Source organism: Enhydra lutris, unplaced genomic scaffold (genome assembly GCF_002288905.1).
Source record: "Enhydra lutris kenyoni isolate GAN:26980312 unplaced genomic scaffold, ASM228890v2 scaffoldscaffold44, whole genome shotgun sequence".
Taxonomy (NCBI): domain Eukaryota; kingdom Metazoa; phylum Chordata; class Mammalia; order Carnivora; family Mustelidae; genus Enhydra; species Enhydra lutris.
This window is the reverse complement of record NW_019154128.1, coordinates 13,197,196-13,219,622: the sequence shown is the minus strand read 5'-3', so window position 1 is coordinate 13,219,622 and position 22,427 is coordinate 13,197,196. Positions and strand designations below refer to the sequence as shown.

Genomic DNA, 22,427 nt, shown 5'->3' with positions numbered 1-22,427 from the left:
TGCTTCCTTTGCTGTGCAAGTTTTTAGTTTAGTATAATCACACTTGTCTGTTTTTACTTTTGTTGCCTGTGCTTCTAGTATCAAATCTAAGCCGTCATCACCAAGGTCAACGTCCAAAAGCTTTGTCCCTATGTTTTCTTCTAGGACTTTTGTTGTTTCAGGTCTTATGTTTAAGTCTTTATTCCATTTTTGAGTTGATTTTTTGTTTGTGGTATAAAATAAGGGTCCAATTTCATTGTTTTGCATGCAGATATCCGGTTTGTCCAACACTGTTTATCGAGGAGACTATCCTTTCCCCGTTATGTATTCTTGGCAGTCTTGCCAAAGATAAGTTGACTATATATGCATGGGGTTTTTTTCCAGGCTCTCTGTTCTGTTCCACTGGCCTATATGTTTGTTTTCATGCCATACCAAGCTGTTTTGATTATTATAGCTTTGTAATATATTTTGAATCAGGAAGTATGATGCCTTCAGCTTTGTTCTTCTTGCTCAAATTTGCTGTGGCTATTCAGGATCTTTCGTGGCTCCTTAGGATTGGTTTTTCTATTTCTGTTAAAAATTCCACTGGAATTTTTATAGGAATTGCACTGAATCTGGAGGTGTTTTAGGTAGTGAGGACATGTTAATAATACTAATTCTACCAATCCATGGATACTAAATATCTTTCCATTTATTTGTGTCTGTTTTAATTTATTTCATCAGTATTTTATAGTTTTTTGGTGTATAAGTCTTTCAGCTGTTTTGTTAGGTTTATTCCTAAGTATTTTATTCTTTTTGATACCATTGTAAATGGTATTATTTTCTTCATTTTCCTGTTGGATAATTCATTATTAGTGTATAGGAATGCAACTAACTTATGTATGTTGATTTTGTATCCTGCAGCTTTGCTGAATTCATTTATTAGTTCTAACAATATTTTTGTTGGAATCTTTAAGGTTTTCTATGTATAAAATCATGTCATCTGCAAAGAGAGATCATTTTACTTCTTCCTTCCCAATTCGGATGCCTTTTATTTCTTTTTGTTACATTATTGCTCTGGCTAGGACTTCCAGTGCTATATTGAATAGACGTAGCAAGAGAGGGCATCCTTGCTTCATTCCAGATCTTGAAGAAAAGTTTTCAGTTTTTCACCATTGAGTATATTAGCTGTGGGCTTTTCTTATATGGCCTTTATTGTGTTGAGGTAAGTTCTTTCTGGGTATTATTTTCTTCCTTAAATTTCCGGATTTCCCAAGTATTTTGAATGTGTTATTCGTATGTATTCAGAGTCAGATTTTAAATTTGATAGACTTTATTATGTTTCTTAAAAGAATATGAACTGGTTGCATTTATTCTAGTTTTTTCGACATCATATTAACTTCCTTAATTTTATCAGCTTTTCTAAGAAACATCTATAGAAAACAATAAAAATGTGAACAATGGGAAAAAGCACTATGAGCATAATTCAAGTGAGCTTGCTTCAGATCTGTTTGACTAGATGACTTTTGGTTATTATTTAAAAACTAAAGAATTTTTTCAGTGACAAAGTTCTCTACTGTTTATACAGTTGTTTTTTAAGTTGTTTTTTAAGTTTATACAGTTGTGTTTTAAGTCATCAAAAATTATATCTTGGTTAACATCTCTATTAATGTGTTTTGATTTTAAGGACACTTGGCTTTATCATCTGACTGTTGCAGCAGGAAGTAACAATGTAAATGTTGGATCAGAATTTGAACAACTTGTTTGCAAACTGCTAAATATTGAAGGAGAACCTTGTAAGTTCATAACATATAAGGCTTTATAGTTTATGAAATGGACCCAACTCCCTTAGCCTAACTGAGTTTTTACTTTGTGAGTTCTTATTTAATGTACCCATCTGTTCATTGGCTTTGTTTGTCACGGGCCAGGTTTCTCACTGTGGTTCTTAGACTCCATCAGTCCCTGATATGCCATGTCCTGTAATCTTTCTAGCTTCACTCACATTACTCCATCTGCCTGAAATTTCCCCTTCCTTCACATTTCTCACTAACCTGATAAAATCCTACCTACCATAGGAACTCCCCCCACTAGCAAGCCTACTCCACATCAGCCTCTGGCTTATAAAAGGTGCTTAATAAACGTTAAAAGTATGTCCCAATGCCCTGTGCACTTAACTCTTTTATAGCATTTGTTGCTGTTCATTGAAATTATTTTTTATGGCTCAGGTGTCCCCATTGAGAATATAGATTCTATTCTATACATAATACAGAGATCATATTTGTAGTATCTAGCATAGGAATTTAACAAATGTTGATTTTAGGAAAGACTTCAAGTTTCTCTTTACCTTTCTATCTCCCTCTACTTTGGCTTCTCTTCCTCTGTCTCTCACCAGCTCCTTCTCGGAGGCATCTCCTACCTGGGTCACCAATCTTTAGCACATTTCAGCAATGTGATAGTGCTCTCCTAGATTAGTTTATCCAAAACAGAAACATGAAAATCCCAATGGCCTGGAAACAAGTAAGATAACATTGCCAAAGGTTTCTTGTGACCTGTATGAATTAAGGTTGTGAGCTAGGCCTGAATGAGCTCATTTCTAGAGGGCTAATTAATGGGAGGCCAAAATAAGTGATTCTTCTGTTTTCTGTTCACACTTTATTATGTATTTAGCTTCTCAGATATGGAGACACCCTACTTTGTGTCACAGCAAAGAAGGAATCATTTCCCCACTGACAACACTACCTTCTGAAGCTCTACAGACAGAAGCTATTAAATTATTTAAGGTAAAACTTTATATGGGCTTAAACATTGTTAAAATTTTAATTGGAAAAAATAAAAGTAAATAATTTAGGTTGTAAACTTTCACTCTGTCCCCCAAAATTAAAAATATGATCGTCACCATCATTTTTTTATCATAAAATTTTTGAAATTATTTTTATTAACATATAATGTATTATTTGCCCCAGGGGTACAGGTCTGTGAATCATCAGGTTTACACATTTCACAGCACTCACCATAGCACATACCCTCCCCAATGTCCATAACCCAGCCACCCTATCCCTACCTCCCCAACCCCCCACAACTGATCATTTTTATTATTAAGAAAATCTACTGAAATAAAATTAGGTGAATTTATATGCATTCTGATTGAGGATTTGGGGTTTACTTAAATAAACTATGAATGGGGGGGGCACCTGGATGGCTCAGTCATTGGGTGTCTGCCTTCAGCTCAGGTCATGATCCCAGGGTCCTGGGATTGAGCCCCGTGTCTGATTCCCTGCTTGGCAGGAAGCCTGCTTCTCCCTCTCCAACTCCCCCTGCTTCTGTTCCCTCTCTCGCTGTGTCTCTCTCTCTGTCAAATAAATAAATAAAATCTTTAAAAATAAATAAATAAACTATGAATGGTTCGAGCAGTATAAAACTCTTAATATCAGAAGAATCTTTCCTTTCAACCTCTCAAAAGGAGGGATTTCTCACACCATACTGCCCTCAATGTTGGAGGAGCCGGGTCAGCACCCTCTTCTCTAGTGCTATTCTCCAATCCTTACTACTCAATTTCTATTAGAAATCCCTGATCACTTGAAACTTTTGCCATTCAACAATATCACTCTTTATCCCCTCATCTCTGCATTAGTCATTTTCTGGTAACTCTTCAAATTTCATTAAGGATCTTAGCTCCCAGTTTACACTCTTTCTTTCAACCTCCAATTTTGCTGTTATGTTGAACAACTTTATTTTCACTTCACTTACCAGTGCATGGTCTTAAGACTCCTGACCTTCTTGGGGCACCTGGGTGGCTCAGTGGGTTAAAGCCTCTGCATTCAGCTCAGGTCATGATCCCAGGGTCCTGGGATCGAGCCCTGCATCGGGCTCTCTGCTCAACGGGGAGCCTGCTTCCTCCTCTCTCTCTGCCTGCCTCTCTGCCTACTTGTGATCTCTCTCTCTGTCAAATAAATAAATAAATAAATAAGACTCTCGACCTTCTTAATGCCAGGAAGCTTCACCTGTAGTCAGCTTCACCTTCCCATTCTCCATATCCATATCCTGATCCCACCATTCCTTATAAGTATACTACCTCTAAAAGCTTCAATTCTTTTTTTAAATAATTTTTTATTTTTTTATTAACATATAATGTATTATTAGCCCCAGGGGTACAGGTCTGTGAATCGCCAGGTTTACACACTTCACAGCACTCTCCATAGTACATACCTTCCCCAATGTCCATAACCCAATTGTCCTCTCCCTACCCCTCTTCCCCCCGGCAACCCTCAGTTTGTTTGTGAAATTAAGAGTCTCTTATGGGGGCGCCTGGGTGGCTCAGTGGGTTAGGCCGCTGCCTTCGGCTCAGGTCATGATCCCAGGTCCTGGGTTCAAGCCCCGCATCGGGCTTTCTGCTCAGTAGGGAGCGGGAGCCTGCTTCCTCCTCTCTCTCTGCCTGCCTCTCTGCCTACTTGTGATTTCTCTCTGTCAAAATAAATAAATAAAATCTTTAAAAAAAAAAAAGAGTCTCTTATGGTTTGTCTTCCCCCCGATCCCATCTTGTTTCATTTGTTCAAAAAGCTTCAATTCTAATATCTCTTTCTATAACCGTTATCTCTTAGCCTACAAGTTCTCTTATTTTCTTATTCTCCCATTTTTCATCCTGAGATCCTTGTTTTGAGCCATTCACTTTTTTTGTTTTGCAACCATGTGTGGACTGGAGCCAATATAAATCTGTGGTCTTTATTCTTTGGGGCTGACTTACTCTTCTTTTGCTTCTCTTTGGTCACAACCCCCCGCCAAACTCCCTATTCAATAATGTTCTTCACAACAAACTTACCTTCTATTTCATCAAGAAAATTAGAGAGCATCAGACATGAATGCCTCAAATCTCACTCCCCAATAGACATTCTTTCATTTATTTTCCTTCTCTTCCTTTCCTCCAGTCTCAGAATCTTGTGTACCTTCTGTGGATTCAGGTCTTCAATCCACACCAGGACGTTGGTATTTCATTTTGCCCTAGTTTCTTAGAGTCTCAATTTTTATCTTTCTTTTGGCTTCTTGCCTATATTTCTCCTATCTCAAAAAAAATCATCTGTTTATTAGATAACATAAATTATTATTAATTTGGGGGTATGTTATGATATGATGGTCATGGAAAAATCCTTTATCACTTAGAGATCCATAGTGAGCTATTTATTGATAAAATAACATGACATTAAGATATTCCAGAAAAAAGGTGGAAGGTGGTTTGAATGAAACAAGTTTGGCAAAATGCTGACGATTGTAACACTGGGTAATGGGTACCTGTGTGATCGTTACACTGTTCTCTTTATTTTTGCCATGTTTTAAAACTACCATAATGGGGGCGCTTGGTAGCTCAGTTGGTTAAGCATCTGCCTTTGGTTCAGGTCATGATCCCGGGGTCCTGGGATCAAGCCCTGCGTCAGACTCTCTGCTTAGCAGGAAGCCTGCTTCTCCATCTCCCTCTGCCCGCCTCTCTCTCCCCCTCTCTTTCTGTGTCAAATAAACAAATAAAATCATAAAAATAAAGAAAAATTTTAAAAAATTTAGAAAGCCTCCTGTAGAAGACACAAATACCCCAAACAAGAAAGATTCCATACAAATATGTTGGAAAATCTGGATGAAGTAATAAATGTTATAACAAAGTATAAATGGCCCAAATTGAATGGAGAATGAAATATAAGTAGGGGGATTTGCCAAACTGTATAAGAATAGATCATTTCAATCCTGTTTAAATGTCTAAAAGCATGGAAAAGGAAGGAAATTTCCCCAATTCTGGTTTTTTTTTTTTACTTTTTATTTCAGAAAATTTTGTTATTCCTTATGCATAATCCACTCCAGTCTTCTCCATGTTGATGCAAAAGTTGGGTATTCATCCTTTCTGATGGCTGAGTAATATTCCATTGTATGTATGGACCACATCTTTATCCATTTGTCTATTGACAGACATCTCGGCTTCTTCCACAGTTTAGCTGTTGTGGACATTGCTGCTATGAGCATTGGGGTGCATATGGCCCTTCTTTTCACTACATCTGTATCTTTGGGGTAAATACCCAGTAGTGCAGTTGCCAAGTCATAGGGTAGCAGCCTGGTGGTAGGTATTAAGGAGGGCACGTATTGCGTGGAGCACTGGGTGTTATACGTAAACAATAAATCTTGGAACACTACACCAAAAACTTATGATACATGGTATGGTGACTAACATAACACACACACACACACACACACAAAGAAAATTTCAGGGGTGCCTGGGTGGCTCAGTAGGTTAAAGCCTCTGCCTTCGGCTCAGGTCATGATCTCAGGGTCCTGGGATCGAGCCCCGCATCGGGCTCTCTGCTCAGCGGGGAGCCTGCTTCCCTTCCTCTCTCTCTGCCTGCTTGTGATCTGTCTATCAAATAAATAAATAAATTCTTAAAAAAAAAAGAAAGAAAATTTCAAACCTATGTAACAGTAGAGAAAATATTGTGAGGTCCAAGGCACTTGTCATTGAGCTGCACAGTTGTCAGCACAGAGCCAGTTTTGTTTTCATCTCCCCACTCCTATTGCTCCCCAACATTGGATTACCCTGAAGCAATTCTCAGTCATCATATTACCTGATTCTTTTTGTGAAATATTGCTTTGATACCAAACCCCAGAAAAGCTTGTACAAAACAGAGCACTTCATGCAAAAACTAATAAAATCTTAGTAAACAAAAACCAGCATCACTTTAAAAGAATACCAAATTGTGACTAAAAGAGAATTACTCCAGGAAACCAAGGATGGCTAAATATTAGGGTGTCTCTTACTATTATGTATCATCATAGACCATCATCTCTATAGATGCTGAAAAGGCATTTGGCAAATTCAACATCCATAAGATAATGATAGATGCTTCCTTACTATGATGAAACTGACTGGTGGAAATCTTTTCTTCATTGCATATTTCATGTAATGCTTGGGTGCAGTGCTTTTGATTAGAGAGGCAGTTTATTTGATTATATCCTATTCTCAGAAGAGGTAAAGACACCTGCTATATTTAACAACATGGTAGTTAAAGCCAACCTTTTGTGTTTATGCACTTCCCTTTAACCTTTCTTAATATATATTATATTTCATCAGATTTTAAATGCATTAATTTGGGGCGCCTGGGTGGCTCAGTTGTTAAGCATCTGCCTTCGGCTCAAGTCATGATCCTGGGGTCCTGGGATTGAGCCCCGCATTGGGCTCCCTGCTCGGCGGGGAGCCTGCTTCTCCCTCTCTCATTCTCCCTGCTTGTGTTCCTTTTCTCGCTGTGTCTCTATCAAATAAATAAAATCTCTAAAAAAAAAATAAATGCATTAATTCATTAAACATTTACTGTGTCACTCTATGCTGTGTAGAGAATACAAAGATAAATAAGACAAAGTCACTGTTCATACAAAGTTTATAGTCTTGTGGATGACAGATCATTAATGTTCTGTATACTTTTTAAACGAATGCATATGGTGCTCTTGGGTGGTGTTCGATAAATGTCAATTAGGTCAAGTTGGTTAATAGTGTCGTTGCAGTTTTCTAAATCCTTAATGATTTTCTGTCTACTTGTTCTCTCAATTATTATGAAAGGGATATTGAAATCTCCAACTATAATTGTGGATTTGTCTGTTTCTCCTTGCAATCCTATCAGGCTTTGCTCCATATATTTGGAAGCTGTGTTATAAAGCACATAAACATTTTTTTAAAGGTTTTTATTTTTTTAAGATTTTATTTATTTATTTGATGAGATCACAAGTAGGCAGAGAGGCAGGCAGACAGAGGAGGTAGGAAGCAGGCTCCCTGCTGAGCAGAGAGCCCGATGTGGGCTGGGTCCCAGGACCCTGAGATCAAGACCTGAGCCGAAGGCAGAGGCTTAACCCACTGAGCCACCCAGGCTCCCGAAGCACATAAACATTTGGGATTGTTCTGTCCTCTAGCAGGAGTGACCCCATTGTCATTATAAAATAATCCTCTTTATCCCTCGAAGAATTCCTTGCTCTGAAATCTACTTGGTCTGATTTTAATGTAGCCACTGCAGGTATCTTCTGTTAGTGTTATCATACTATGTCTTATTCCAGCCTTTTAAACAAAAACTGTTGCTATGAAGAAAATCGATATAATTCATGCAGAATAAATCTAATCATTTCTCACCTTGAATATATCTTTCCTTTTTTGTTTAATTCAGACATGCCAGCTTTTTATAAATGCAGTGGTTGACTCCCCTGCGATTGATTACCATGTATCTCTAGCCCAGAGTGCTTTGCAAATCTGTCTGACACATCCTGAGCTCCAGAATGAAATTTGCTGTCAGCTCATTAAACAGACAAGACGGAGACAGCCACAGAATCAACCAGGACCGCTGCAGGTATCTACTGATACATACACATGCAATTTAAAATGATGTTGTTTTCCTCACTGTAAGGATGATACATATTAAATCTAGACATTTGAAAAATGTGAAAAGTATGAAAAGGGAAAAATAGCTATTAATATTTTGATGTATATTCTTTCAGTTTATTTCTACATTTATATGTTTCTGTATAAATGTGTATGTGTATGTACTTATGCATACTCACTGTTTCCCTGTCACCAGAACTGCAGTGTGCATGCTACTTTTTTAAAACTGTAGGACGTAACATTTCCCCTGTATCCATCACCATTCTTCAGAAACATTAATGCTTTAAGATCAACCACTACACATTTAGGTTCTTCCAATCATTCTTCTTATGATAAGTACCACCACAGTAGACCACTCTGAGCCTAAACCCTGTATAAAAGTCCAGCGAATTTCTTTGAATCCATTTCTAGAATTTCCGTATCTTTTTGACAATGTTCAATGTAATTCTGCTTTTAAATTCTTTCCAGGTAAATAGTGGTATGCCAGTAGTGATTTAGGATGCATTTCTTTAACTATTAGTGTAGCCGAATATATTTTCAGGTGGCTTTTGGCCACTGATGTTTACTCTTCGATGAATGATTTTAATCTTTGCTTATTAACTGCCTATTAAGTGCAGGATGAAACTGGAAAGTTCTTAGTCTAGCAAATAATACTTTCAGGGGATTCGGGTTTCGTGGGGCTTGAAGCTTATACAATTTAAGCTTATACTATTACTGATGGTTTATATTTTCGTAAGTAGGCTACTTTCACACATTTTAAAAGAACACAGGATCACGTAAACACAGTTAATAGGGCCTTTCCCGGGCCTTGGAGGGCCTGTGCATGAGCGATGTTGGAGGCTTAAGCTTCATTTACATTGAGGACCCTTCATAATCTAGCTCCAGAGGCCTCCCCTTTCTCCACTTCGTTTTATGCATCCTGCACCCAGCATACACTGAAGGAACAAACACACCCCATTCTTCAGACACACTGCGCCTGCGCATTATCCTTCCTCGCACACCTGCTGTTCCTCCTGCTCCGTGGATCCCCTTCTCGCTTCCCACCTATAGACTTTATAGCTGGCCCAGGCAACATATCTCCTGTGAATTCTTCCCTGACTCCTACAACAATTAATTATTTCCTCCGTTGGTTATACTAAAAAAAAAAAAAAAAAATTATGACATAGTATTAACCGTGTTATATTGTAAATTACTGTTAAAATATATAATTCTCCTAGACTGTAGGTAACTCAAGAGTAGAGACAGTGCCTTTTCCCCCTCCTTTTTCATATAACATTTGCAAAATGATTGAAGTTATACTTGCTTAATTAAAAATAAGGTGAAAAGAGGATACAGAGCAAAGGAAAAACAAAAATCACATATGATCCCATTACATAGAGATAACCTCTGCTAATATCATTATACTTGCCCCTTGTTTAGATATGTATATATGTGTGTATGTGTGGGTAGATTGGCTCTGGTTTGGCGTATTTGATTTTTTTCCTGTTTTTCAGTCTGCCTTTCCTCAAAGCCATGACTTCTATCTCAGCAAATGAGTAAATACATAAGTGGATAAAAGCAATGCCCCTCATCTTTTGAGAGTGATGTCAAAAGGACTACCATATCTACATGACCTTGGGTACCTCAGTTGTAGACAGTAGGGTATACAACTAGATGGATTATGGAACATGGAATGTTTTTATGTATTATAAATACTCTAAGCAGATAGTATTTATGTGGGAGAAGCAAACACCTGTGGGGGCTGAGAAGGACCATCATCATCCCTTTACTCTCAGCCTCCGTCAGTCACACTGGCTCTCACTTGGATCTCTGACTGCCAGGTGGTGTCTAACCCGTGGTGCTTCTCTTTGCCCAGGGCTGGCAGCTCTTGGCTCTCTGTGTTGGGCTCTTCCTTCCCCACCATCCTTTCCTGTGGCTCCTCAGGCTCCACCTAAAGAGGAATGCAGATTCCAGGTGTGCAGAGAACTAGCCGGCTGAACCGTTTACGTGGCTCTGAAAGTCGACAATAAGTCATAAGTATTTAGTAACCTGCCAGGTACATTTGCGGGAGAAGGTGTGAAACAAATGTTGATGCAGGAAGCCTTTGGTTCTCCTTTATGTGAGGCTTGGAAAATATTTCCTTTGTTGTGTTAAATCTCTTAAAGAAGACTGCAATAAGAGCTTAAAAAACTGGCAAAGAATTTTTTTTTTTTTTAGATTTTTTGTTTACTTATTTGACAGAGATCAGAAGTAGGCAGAGAGGCAGGTGGAGACAGAGGGGGAAGCAGGCTCCCTGCTGAGCAGAGAGCCCGATGTGGGGCTCGATCCCAGGACCCTGAGACCATGACCTGAGCTGAAGGCAGTGGCTTAATTCACTGAGCCACCCAGGCGCCCCTGCAAAGAATATTTTTAAGTGAAAAGTCTTTGTACATTTTAGGGGTGGATGACTTAGCAAGAGTGGGTGCTCGTTCCGTAAAAGCAACTGTTTTGTTTCCTTTGTTTTCCCTGATATTTTTCTCTACATTGAATTCTTTAATGTGGGAAAACTTCCCTGAGGGTCTTCCCTCCTTTTATACCTGTGTGTATTTGAATTGCTTCAAAATTCTTACTCCCTTCAAGAAGACATTCAAAATCCAAGCATCAGTATGGCTTTCTTAACAGTGGGACCCAGGGCACCCAACCAGGGGCTACCATGATCATTCTGTGTAACAAGTTCATGTTCCAGGACTTAAATAGACTCTGGCTCTAAAACAAACAAAACAAACACAATGAAACACAAAACAACTTGGAAATAGTAGGAAAATACTCCCCAATGTGTATTATATTTTGGGGACTCCGTGATCAGAGTCATGCAATTTTACTTACTTACGTATTTATTTATTTATTTATATTTTTACGTAATCTCTATACCCAATATGGGGCTTAAACTCATGATCCTGAGATCAAGAGTCCCATGCTCTCCTGACAGAGCCAGCCAGGGGCCCCAAGGGCACATCATTTTTAGTTACAGTCACTGAAAAGCCCCTAAACAAAGGGTGGCATTTAAAGATTTATATATTTGAGAGAGAGAGGGAAAGAGAGAGAGTGAGCATGCACAGAGAGGGGAGAGGGAGAGGGAGAGAGAGTACTAAGCAGACTCTGGGCTTAGTGCAGAGCCCGACACAGGGCTCGATCTCATGACCCTGAGATCACGACCTGAACTGAAACCAGGAGTCAGATGCTTAAGCAGATGCATCACCCACGTGCCCCAAAGGGAGGCATTTTAAAGATTTCATTTCTAGGTAATCTCTACACCTATCACGGGTTTTGAACTCACAACCCTGAGATCAACTGTCACATGCTCTACCGATTGAGCCAGCCAAGCACCTCTAAAGGGTGACATTTTAAGGTCTGCCTAGAAGACACTTTATAGTACAAACATATTAGGAGGTATTAGCAGTTTGCTTTTATAAAATTTATATATAACAAATGAGGGCAAATATGATCTCTGTCCAGTTTTTGCATTTATTTACTCCAGTGGTTTTCTTTAACGCTTAAGTTTTTTAAGAAGTGCATGTTTTATAGGGTAAAGAAGGAAAATGCGTGTATTTTGTTTGTTTGTTTGTTTGTTTGAAGGTATTTTCTCACCTAGTTTAGCAGTCAAGCACTAACTGCCATGTTCCTCCAAAGAGAACTCGGCCACATCATATGTTTCCTAAGCTAGCCTATCCTATTTTTATACAGTTGTTTCCTTTGTATTTGTTAATATAATTACTCTCTATTGACTATATAATGACTGGTAAATATAAATTGATTTTGTGACTACAATAATGAAATAAAGAGGAAGCAGTTCTTTGTAGAGAAGGTTAATTCAGTCAGTTGCGAAAGTAAAGAAACTAGGATTTGAGAAAAGGTGTAGCAGTTTAATATTATTCAAAAAGAAGAATTACTGTCAAAATTAGCATAAGACATGGTAATGTACACCAACCTAATGTATTAGGTGTCTTAAATTTATTCCTAGGCTTTATCTTAAGTTGTGTATTATAGGACAGAATTTGGAAAATATGCCATTTATTGCCAGCGATGTGTAGAAAGAACACAACAAAATGGAGATCGAGAAGCAAGACCCTCAAGAATGGAAATTCTTTCAACCCTTCTTCGAAACCCTTACCATCATTCTTTGCCCTTCAGCATCCCTGTGCACTTCATGAATGGGATATATCAGGTGGGTTACACTTTCTGTCCTGCTGAAAGCATGCTTGCTTCACCTTGAATCCTACATGTCGCCTCTGTGGGATAGGGACATGAGACTGTCTACCTGCCTTTATTAGCTACTGAGAGTGATCATAAACGTGCAAATATATCAAGTCTTCTAAAAGAACAGCTGAGTTTTGAAACAGTTTTGCTAAGAAGGAGTCACACTGAAATCCAAATTGAGCCAAATAAGGGAGTTTTACTGCTCTTATAATTCTGATAGAGAAAACCAAAAATACTTTGGTTGAGGCCTTTCCCAACCAGTGCACTTGCTAGGTGACAAAATAAATACTGACAGTGGGTGTGTACAGGTTTAGTTTTTTCAAAGTCTCCAAATCTCAGGAATTATCTGGGAAAACTCCTCCAGGCCTTCCAGCTCTCATATCTAAGTGTTCACTTATTTTTTTATAGATTTTATTAATCTATTTGAGAGAGAGAGAGAGAGAGAGCATGATCAAGGGGAAGAGCAGAAGAGAGAACAGGGAGCCTGATGTGGGGCTCAATCCCAGGATCCCAAGATCATGACCTGAGCTGAAGGCAGACACTTAACTGGCTAAGCCACCCAGATGCCCCTAGATGTTCACTTTTTAACCGAAGCAAACATGTTCCAAAGCTGGCAGCTAATCTTTGCAGCCATAGCTTTTTATCACAGAGTTCAGATATGTAACTGCATATTAAAGAAACAAACATTATTTATTTTTATTTATTTATTCATTTTAAATTGAAGTGTTAACACTACTTTCAGGTGTACAACGCAGTGATCCTACATTTATATACATTATGAAATGATCACAAAGATAAGTCTGGTTACCATTTGTCACCATACAAAGTGATTACAAGATTATTGACTATGCTCCTTATGCTCCTCTTTACATCCTCATGACTGTTTAAGTGTATTTCTTGTTTACTTTTTTCCATTAGCTTAAAAATTGCATATTATATGTAGTTCTTGCTTTGCTTTTAATGGGTAGGCATGATATCTCTGCAAGATGTTTATGGCTGTCACATGATCTTGGTTTTTTTGAATTCATGTCTGTTGGCTGAAGCCAAGATTTCTGAATTCTTACAGCAACCTAGCAATTAAGGTGACATTAATTTTCTCCAGTGGAGCTTTGGTATGGGAGAAGTTAAAGCACCTAGATAAATACATGTTATCATTAATCATGCATCAGATGTGCCCTGTTGCCCCCCCACCCCCCAAAATCCTTCTTGAAATTTAAGTTTGAAACATACGTAGTTTTTAATTAAGAAAACAACTTTGTTATTTCTGCGTAGGTAGTTGGATTTGATGCATCTACCACAGTGGAAGAATTTTTGAACACTTTGAACCAGGACACAGGAATGAGGAAGCCAACACAGTCCGGCTTTGCATTATTCACGGACGATCCTTCTGGCAGGGATTTAGAGCACTGTCTTCAAGGAAACATTAAGGTGAAGCCAACTCCTTTTAAGAAAGCAGACCCTGGGGCGCCTGGGTGGCTCAGTGGGTTAAAGCCTCTGCCATCGGCTCGGGTCATGATCCCAGGGTCCTGAGATCGAGCCCCGCATTGGGCTCTCTGCTCGGCAGGGAGCCTGCTTCCTTTCCTTTCTCTCTGTCTACCTCTCTGCCTACTTGTGATCTCTGTCAAATAAATAAGTAAAATCTTAAAAAAAAAAAAAAAAAAGAAAGAAAGAAAGAAAGCAGACCCAGCAGACAGCCAAGAAGCTACCTTTTGCTATTTGCAAAAAATCAGTTCAGGAGGTCTCAAAAATTTTAAGTTACCTAATCTGCACAATAAAAAAAAATTGCTAAAAACATAGAATGCTTAAACACAATCTGCACACACACATGCTCCATGTTAAGACAGGAGAGAGATAATAGGAATACTACTCTGACTAGTAGGGTAATAAGAGAAGAGGTATGGAAACTCTAATAGAATCGTTTTTATTGTATTCATTCACTAGGCAGTACTCATTTACCCATCATAGGAGCTGGGCTGGACCTTGTGGGGAATGCAAAGAAGGACCAGAAGTAGTCCCTGTCCACACTGAACTTATAATTTTCTTTGGGGAAGAGCAGCCATATACGCTGAAAAACTTAAGCTGGAATTGAAAGTGATAAATGATTCAAGAGTCCTGGGAATGTTCCACAGACGGAGAGATTAAGTTCAGTGCTGGAAAATAGGGAGGAGCTGAACTGGACTTCGAAGGATGGGTGGAAAATGGTCCTGTGGAAATAAAGAGGAAATTGCAAACACAAGGAAAATCATGAACAAAGATGGACAACTGGAAGTTTTTTTTTTTTTAAATCTTTTCTAGGTCATGGTCAAATGACTTTAATAAAGTTTCCATCTAGCAATGGTAAGAGAAATACAGAATACAGAACCATAGGAACCTTACAGGAATAGCCCTCTTATTTGCAAACGAGGAAGCAATAGCCGGTTTACACCCGATCACACAACTAGAACTGGGTCTGTGCCCTTTCCTGGCACGATATGGTCCTTGATTGCTTTTGGAATAAGAGCCTCGTAGTGAGGTGAAGGTATTTCTGTGATTTGAAGATGAAGGAATTGAGGCAGACTAGGAGAAGGAATAGGATCAGAAGTAATAGATCCCTCAGGTTTAGAGGACATGAAATGTTAGTACTTTACCTCGAACTACCAAAGCCCAGCTTCACTTGCAGATCAGCCTGTTGGGGCTGGAAGGGGTTACACAGAACACTATTGAAGCTCATTAAGAATGTTGGTTCCGGGGCGCCTGGGTGGCTCAGTGGGTTAAGCCTCAGCCTTCGGCTCAGGTCTTGATCTCAGGGTCCTGGGATGGAGCCCCGCATCCAGACTCTCTGCTCGGCGGGGAGCCTGCTTCCCCCTCCCCCTCAGCCTGCCTCTCTGCCTCCTTGTGATCTCTCTCTCTCTCTCTCTGTCAAATAAATAAACAAAATCTTAAAAAAAAAAAAAAAAAGAAGAAGAAAATAAAAGAATGTTGGTTCCTAGGTGTGCTACCCACCTCTCTTCCTCCCTACCCCCCTGCATGTGTGGCTGCATCTTGAGAAATCTAGATAAAGGAGTGTCCTTTCTCCCCAGCGCCAGGTATATCCTATTCAGTTCAGCACATTAAAATGTAAATTTTTGAGACACACATTCCTAGAGCACTATTGTTAATAATTAGTCAAGAAGATAAGCTAGTCTTTTTGGTTGACTTGAGCTGAGTAAATGCTGGGGGCTTTGCTGAGTAACTGCTTACCACATATTTTTGAAAGCTCTTATTTATAATTCTCTAGATGATCTGTTAAAAAAACAAGCAAACATTTATTTGATACCTGAAGAATTTTTTTTCTTTCCCAATGAAATAATCTTAAGATTCTATTTCAGGTTTTTTAAGATAATTTCAGTTATCCAGATAACTTAGTAATTCCAGTCTTTAGAAACTCAGAAGGTGGAAATGTTGCTTCTTCAGTGACTAAATTATGAAAAAATTCCTGGAATAGTCTTTTCAGTCTCATGCAGTCTTTCATTAAGATTCCTTTTTGAGTAAAAAATTCATGGCCACAGTCCAAAGTTAATGGGTGTCCAAGAGGATAAGTGGACCGAAGAGCAATTTATAATTAAGTCTAAGACCAGGAGTGCACAGAAGCTTAAGACAAAAGCTTCAGTCTGTCTGGTTTGACCATGTTGATTAGAAATTTTTCAGTGTGTAGACATGCTTGTCTTCAAAAAAATGCTGATTTGAGAATTGCTTTAAATTTCCATTATTCCACTTGTCTTCTAGATATGTGACATTATTTCTAAATGGGAGCAGGCCTCCAAAGAACAGCAGCCTGGGAAATGGGAAGGTACGAGAACTGTTCGACTAACTTATAAAAACAGGTGTGTAGGGGCGCCTTGGTGGCTCAGTGGGTTGGGCCGCTGCCTTCAGCTCGGGTCATGATCTCAGGGTCCTGGGATTGAGCCCCACATCGGGCTCCCTGCTCAGCTGGGGAGCCTGCTCCCCCCCCAATCTCTCTGCCTACTTGTGATTTCTCTATCAAAGAAATAAATAAAATCTTAAAAAAACAAACAAACAGGTGTGTAATGCTGTATCCAAACAGCAAAGAGTGGGTGTACTGTTATGCTAGAGTGGTTTCCTATTGAATAATGGTTTCCATGCGCCAGTGGTTTCCTATTGAATAATCTTGCCAGTTACAGCATTTATTTGTTTGTTCTTCTATAAAAGAAACTTCTTACTTCTCTAAGAAGAAACTGTCACATAAAATTTGGTTCTAGTTCTAATCTCTTCAAGTCATGAATGGGTATATTTTATAAAAATACGGATTTGGACAAAGATTAGGAAAAAGGTATAAGAAAGAATAGCTGCTCTCTTAAGGTGATCGCTACATCTGTGAATTTTTTTCACTTTCAAAAATTTCTTGTGCATTATGTTTTTCATGAAGACTAAATACTCAAATACCCTACTGAAGATCTGTAGTAGGAAGAAATATTTCTGGGGGCACCTGGCTGGCCCAGAAGAGCAAGTGGCTCTTGATCTCCGGGTCATGAGTTTGAGCCCCATGTTGGGCATGGAGATTACTTAAATAAACAAAACCTGGGTGCCTGGGTGGCTCAGTCAGTTAAGCATGTCCCTTACGCTCAGGTCAGCATCCCAGGATCCCTGCTCCATGGGGAGCCTGCTTCTCCCTCTCTCTCTGCCTGCCACTCCCCCTGCTTGTGTTCCCTCTTGCTCTCTCTGTCAAATAAATAAATAAATAAATTCTTTAAAAAATAATAAAATAAACCAAACTTAAAAAAAGAAAGGAAATAATTCAAGTCTTCTAGAAGTCACATATTCATATTTATTCTCATTCTTTCATATTCTCTCTCTGTAATTATTGAACTTCAGCTATGAGCCAGGTACTCAGCGAGATGCTCTGGATAAAATGGTAACAAAAGCAGACACAGACACAGTCCCTGAACTTTTGAATTTACAGGCTAGTAATTCTAATGAACACATAATTAATACATTAAGTTCTCTGACAGAAAAGAGTTTGGTTCTAGAAGAGCACATAGGAAAAAGCCTGACGTAGGCTAGAGGCATCACAAGCCTTTTTGAGGGAATAATGCTCATGCCAGGGTCAGAAAGCGGCTGAAAGTGGACCGTGGAAATGAATAGAAAAGAGCCTGTGGAGGGAAGTTGCTCAGAGGATTTCAGGAACTCGAAAAAATCCAGTGAGCCTGGAGCACATATCTTCCCAACAGATACATTTTTAATATACTTTGGCATATGATCAGAAACCAGATTTTCTTTGTTTCTGTTTTTTCTTTTTTTTTTTTTAAAGATTTTATTTATTTATTTGACAGACAGAGATCACAAGTAGGCAGAGAGGCAGGCAGAGAGAGAGAGGAAGGGAAGCAGGCTCCCTGCTGAGCAGAGAGCCCGATGCGGGGCTCGATCCCAGGATCCCGGGATCATGACCTGAGCCGAAGGCAGCGGCTTTAACCCACTGAGCCACCCAGGCGCCCTTATTTCTGTTTTTTCAATTATCTTCTTCTCTTCCATGTATTAGCAGAAAGTAGTACTTAGTAAAAAGTGTTCACTGACCAGGTGACATTAACTATACAAAAAAAAAAAGGTATTTTGCTGATTTTATGTGGATCTTGTACCCCATAAAATAAGAAATCTAGGATATGAGACCAGAGAATTACTGATAGAATGACTGATTTAAGAGTTACTTCTTTCAGGGCGCCTGGGTGGCTCAGTGGGTTAAGCCGCTGCCTTTGGCTCAGGTTATGATCTCAGGGTCCTGGGATCGAGTCCCGCATCGGGCTCTCTGCTCAGCAGGGAGCCTGCTTCCCTCTCTCTCTCTCTCTGCCTGCCTCTCTGTCTACTTGTGATCTCTCTCTGTCAAATAAATAAATAAAATCTTTAAAAAAAAAAAAAAGAGTTACTTCTTTCAGAGGTCAGCTTTTGGAAGATGTTCATAGGCCTAAAACTGGAGTGTAAGAAGTCAAGACACTGCATAACGTAAGGAGTCTGATAGCCTTGCTCCAGTTGGGGATTTCTTTTTCTAATGATCTGTCCCACAGAAATACCCACGTATGTGAACGAGAGTATTATAGTACATCCCAGTATCTTCTTTGCCGTGTATTTTATGACAGTGAAAAGTAAGTGTTGGGAAGGCCTCCACGTGTTTATTAGTTGGGGAACAGTTAAACAAATATGGTGCATTCATATTGTGGCCTCCTCTCAGCCAGCCAGCCATTAAAGGCCATCCACTGTTTGAATGTTTGAATGGTTTCCTTTGATCTGAATAAATGGTGGTCATGAGCCATTGGAGCTTCTCTATACAGGGGCTCATGAACTGTGGTGATTTGCAAGGATTCTGAGTAATAAGAAGGTGATGGTTAAGCTTCGGTATCTAAGGTTGTTAAAATCATGCTTCCTGGAGATAAGCAGGATGACTTAGATAATGGAGATATAGTAGGCTCTGCATCTGGAGGAACCTGCATCCACTGATGGTAGCCTTTATCTGTGCTCCTTTGGTGACGGGCAGGGACAGCCGGCTGGAAGACTTGGACCTTCCAGATGATTTTGTTCTGTGATTGCTGGAGCGGACTGCCAAGTGTGGGCCCGGACTTGCAGCTTCAGGATTCCGTAAAAATACATTAGAAGTGCAAATTAGAGGCACCTGTGTGGCTCAGTGGGTTAAGTGTCTGACTCTTGATTTTGGCTCAGGTCATGATCTCAGAGTCCTGGGATCAAACCCGGTGGCGTGGGGCTCTGCCCTCAGGGTGGAGTCTGCTTGTCCCTCCCTCTCTGCTCCTCCCCCGCTCTCCCTCTCTCTCTCTCAAATAAATAAATAAATACATCTTAAAAAAAAAAAGAAATGCAAATTATTAGGCCCACTTCAGACCTACTGAGTCCAACAGAATCTCTGGGCATAAGGAGTCTGCGCGTTTTAACGATTTTCCAGGCGATTCTTACGTGTGCTGAGTTCTGAGAAGCACTGACCTGGAGGTCCCCATTGCTGCTCTCTTTCAATCTTACCTTTTGTGGAAGAAAGCCCACTCTCGGGCCTGACCTGCCATCTGTCAATATGGAGAGAGGGTCAGGAATTTGACGTTTTGTTGGAACTAAATGGAATTATTTCCATGTCTAAGACAACTCCTGATCATAATTTACGAATGCTTAATACATGCTAATTCTGTCTGTGATGGCTGTGGTTGGAACCCAAATCGAATTTGGATGAAATGGAAAAAGGTAGTCTGAAACACAGATAAGAATAATACTCCAAGTCTAGCAAATGCCATTAGAAAGGACAAAGAGAGTTTTGAATAACGCATAATAAAGATTGCCTCGTCAAAAAAAAAAAGACCCATGACAATATCTTTGACATTAGGAAAAAAAGCAACTCAACCAAAAGGTTTAATTTTTAACACAGGTTTGAAATGGCTGGGTAGCCACAGCTCTGAGAGTGTACTATGTTTCTGAATATGGTCACACTTTGCATGTATGTATAAATAGCTTAGACAATGAGTCCTGATTTCCAGTGACAATTGAGGAGGGGAATGGGCTGTGACCTATCATGCGGCCAAGGACTTGAGTCTCCATCTGTCAAACAGCACTGTAATAAGCGAAACTGGAAACCAGCTATCATGGAATTTGTATTTAATATTTAGTAAGTTAATGGAATTTTAATTATTTAGATTTAGAGGTTAAAGTTCCAATTAATAGCACTTCAACTTGTTTTCGTAGGCAGCCACTTGGAAACTAATGTTTAAATTCTGTTTATGTTTAAGCTGCTTATTCAGTTTGGTTTCTTAGTGTGTGTTTGAAACCGCCAAAGTCAAGACACGTTTTTCACGAAACAAAACTGGCAAGGGTCCTTCCCTGAAGAAGACAACTCTTTCTACCTCCCCACCCTATGAAATAGAAGTTATTTTCAGTAGTCCTTTGTGACTGTTATTTTTCTGGAGCACAGATGAACATTCCCATCTCTGCCGTCTTTAGCACCTGGATCCATTGGCTCCTAAGCCAAGAAGCATCTTGACAGGTCATCTAGTTTATCCCATTTCTTCCAGGTGTGTTCATACTAAACAAGTTTCCAGAATGGCTTTTTGGTAGACGGAGACAGAATAGATCTTTGGAGCTGCCCCCCCGAAGCTGGAGCTGTCATGTCCCCTCTTCTTCCAATTCCCATTACAAACAATAAAGGTCATTGGTACTGTTAAAAAAAAAAAAAATCCAGAATGAAGAGAGTCTTGTAATTCCAAAGACCACTAGAGAAGAACCCTAATAATAATACTAACAGTAATAATAATAACCAACATGTACTGACCGCTTACCACACTCTAGGCCCTGATCTGAGCTCCCTGTATGCATCTTGTGATGTAGTCCCAACAGCACCCCAGTGAGACAGGTGTTCAAATTATCCCCATCTTAACACGTGAGGAAACTGAAGTTTTAGAGTGCTAGGTCACTCACCCAAGGCTACAGAAGGGGACTTTTCAGGCTTTTTTGGCAAATAATTCCTGTATTTAGTGATTCTGACTACCCATTCCTTTACCCACTCATGCCGTAAACATCTGTTCACTGTGCACCAGGTCCAGGCCCTGTCGAAGCCCTGGGGACTCAAAGGTGAAAAGAACTCCTCTACTCTTCAGAATTTTACAGCTTGCAGGGAGAGACAGACAGACATGAAATCTTAGCAATGTAATCAATCCTGTAACAGGAACACTAGAGCAGAAAAGTGAAGAACATGGGCTCTGGAGAGACACCGCCTGGGTTACAGTCCTGGCTGTCCTACTCACTGTGTGGCCTTGAGCTAGTCGCTTACCATTTCTGTGCCTCAGGTACCATCTACATGAAATGGAAATGCAAACAGGATCTACCTCTGGGGTTTCTGAAGGACTAAGTTCGGCAAATGTAAATCTGGATTGGAGCCAGCCACACAGTAAATTCCCATCCATATTGGCTCTTACTATGAATATAACGTGTGTATGTATGTGCAGGACACTGTGGGAATATGGAAGAAGGCTTTGCAGAATGGTGTCTTCTGAGCAGATGACTCGAGGCGGTCGGCGTAGAGGCAGCAGGCAAGGGGGGTCATGACTACTGTTCAGTAGTGTCATCAGTGGACCATGGCAGACAGAAGAGGGAAGGGAAGGGAAATGGAGAATGAAGGAAGTAAGTGAACAAGAGGTGAAGAAAGATGACAGCAGGAAATGCATGCTCCTAGGAATGAAATATGGAGCCAGTTGGAGGCAAACAAAGGGTCCGTCAGCAGTGCTGAGAGCCCTTCCACGTCAAGGTAGCAGAACTGGGCCTCGTAGTGATGCCATTTCCATCCCACAGCATTCCACTTCCTGGTGTCAAGTGAGGAGGCGGACATTTGCAAGTACCCCTGCTGTCTGACCTGGGCCCTGCCTGTAGGACAGAAGCCCACTTCCTCTGCTGCAGGCCCCTTTAGGACTGAGGATGCCTGGAAGCTGGTCATAATGGCGACACTCACATCACATTCTGCTGGCATCTTGTCTGTTCAAGACCGTGTATTTGAGTTTCTGACTCTTGATCATTTTTGTGACTCTCTGGTTCCTCTTCACATTCTGTCCAAGTCCCTCTTCATGTGGTCTTCCTCTAGGCATGTCCAGGATTCTTTTTTTCCTTTTTTCCTATAAAGCTCCATTTCCCCTTCCCAGATTCCATCTTCTAGGCATGCCAGAAAGAATAGAAAATGCACTTTAGCTCTTCTTGCCTGTAGCCATTTGCACATTTGGTTCTTTTCCCCCTCCTAGCTATAGTATCAATTCAAATTTTCATTAAGAACTTAGTGAAACCGGGGCGCCTGGGTGGCTCAGTGGGTTAAGCCGCTGCCTTCGGCTCGGGTCATGATCTCAGGGTCCTGGGATCGAGCCCC

At 40.0% G+C, this 22,427-nt stretch overlaps 1 protein-coding gene across 1 annotated transcript in view; it reads left to right on the top strand.

Moving 5' to 3' along the window:
* Positions 1-22,427, top strand: part of LOC111155886 (pleckstrin homology, MyTH4 and FERM domain containing H2) — a 113,906-nt gene that overhangs the window by 74,004 nt on the left and 17,475 nt on the right. Inside the window, exons 18-24 of the mRNA XM_022516342.1 lie at positions 1,646-1,754; positions 2,626-2,738; positions 8,136-8,315; positions 10,203-10,300; positions 12,353-12,530; positions 13,835-13,990; positions 16,307-16,404. Of these exons, the coding sequence (XP_022372050.1) occupies positions 1,646-1,754; positions 2,626-2,738; positions 8,136-8,315; positions 10,203-10,300; positions 12,353-12,530; positions 13,835-13,990; positions 16,307-16,404 (932 nt within the window). The remainder of the gene's footprint in view (positions 1-1,645; positions 1,755-2,625; positions 2,739-8,135; positions 8,316-10,202; positions 10,301-12,352; positions 12,531-13,834; positions 13,991-16,306; positions 16,405-22,427) is intronic.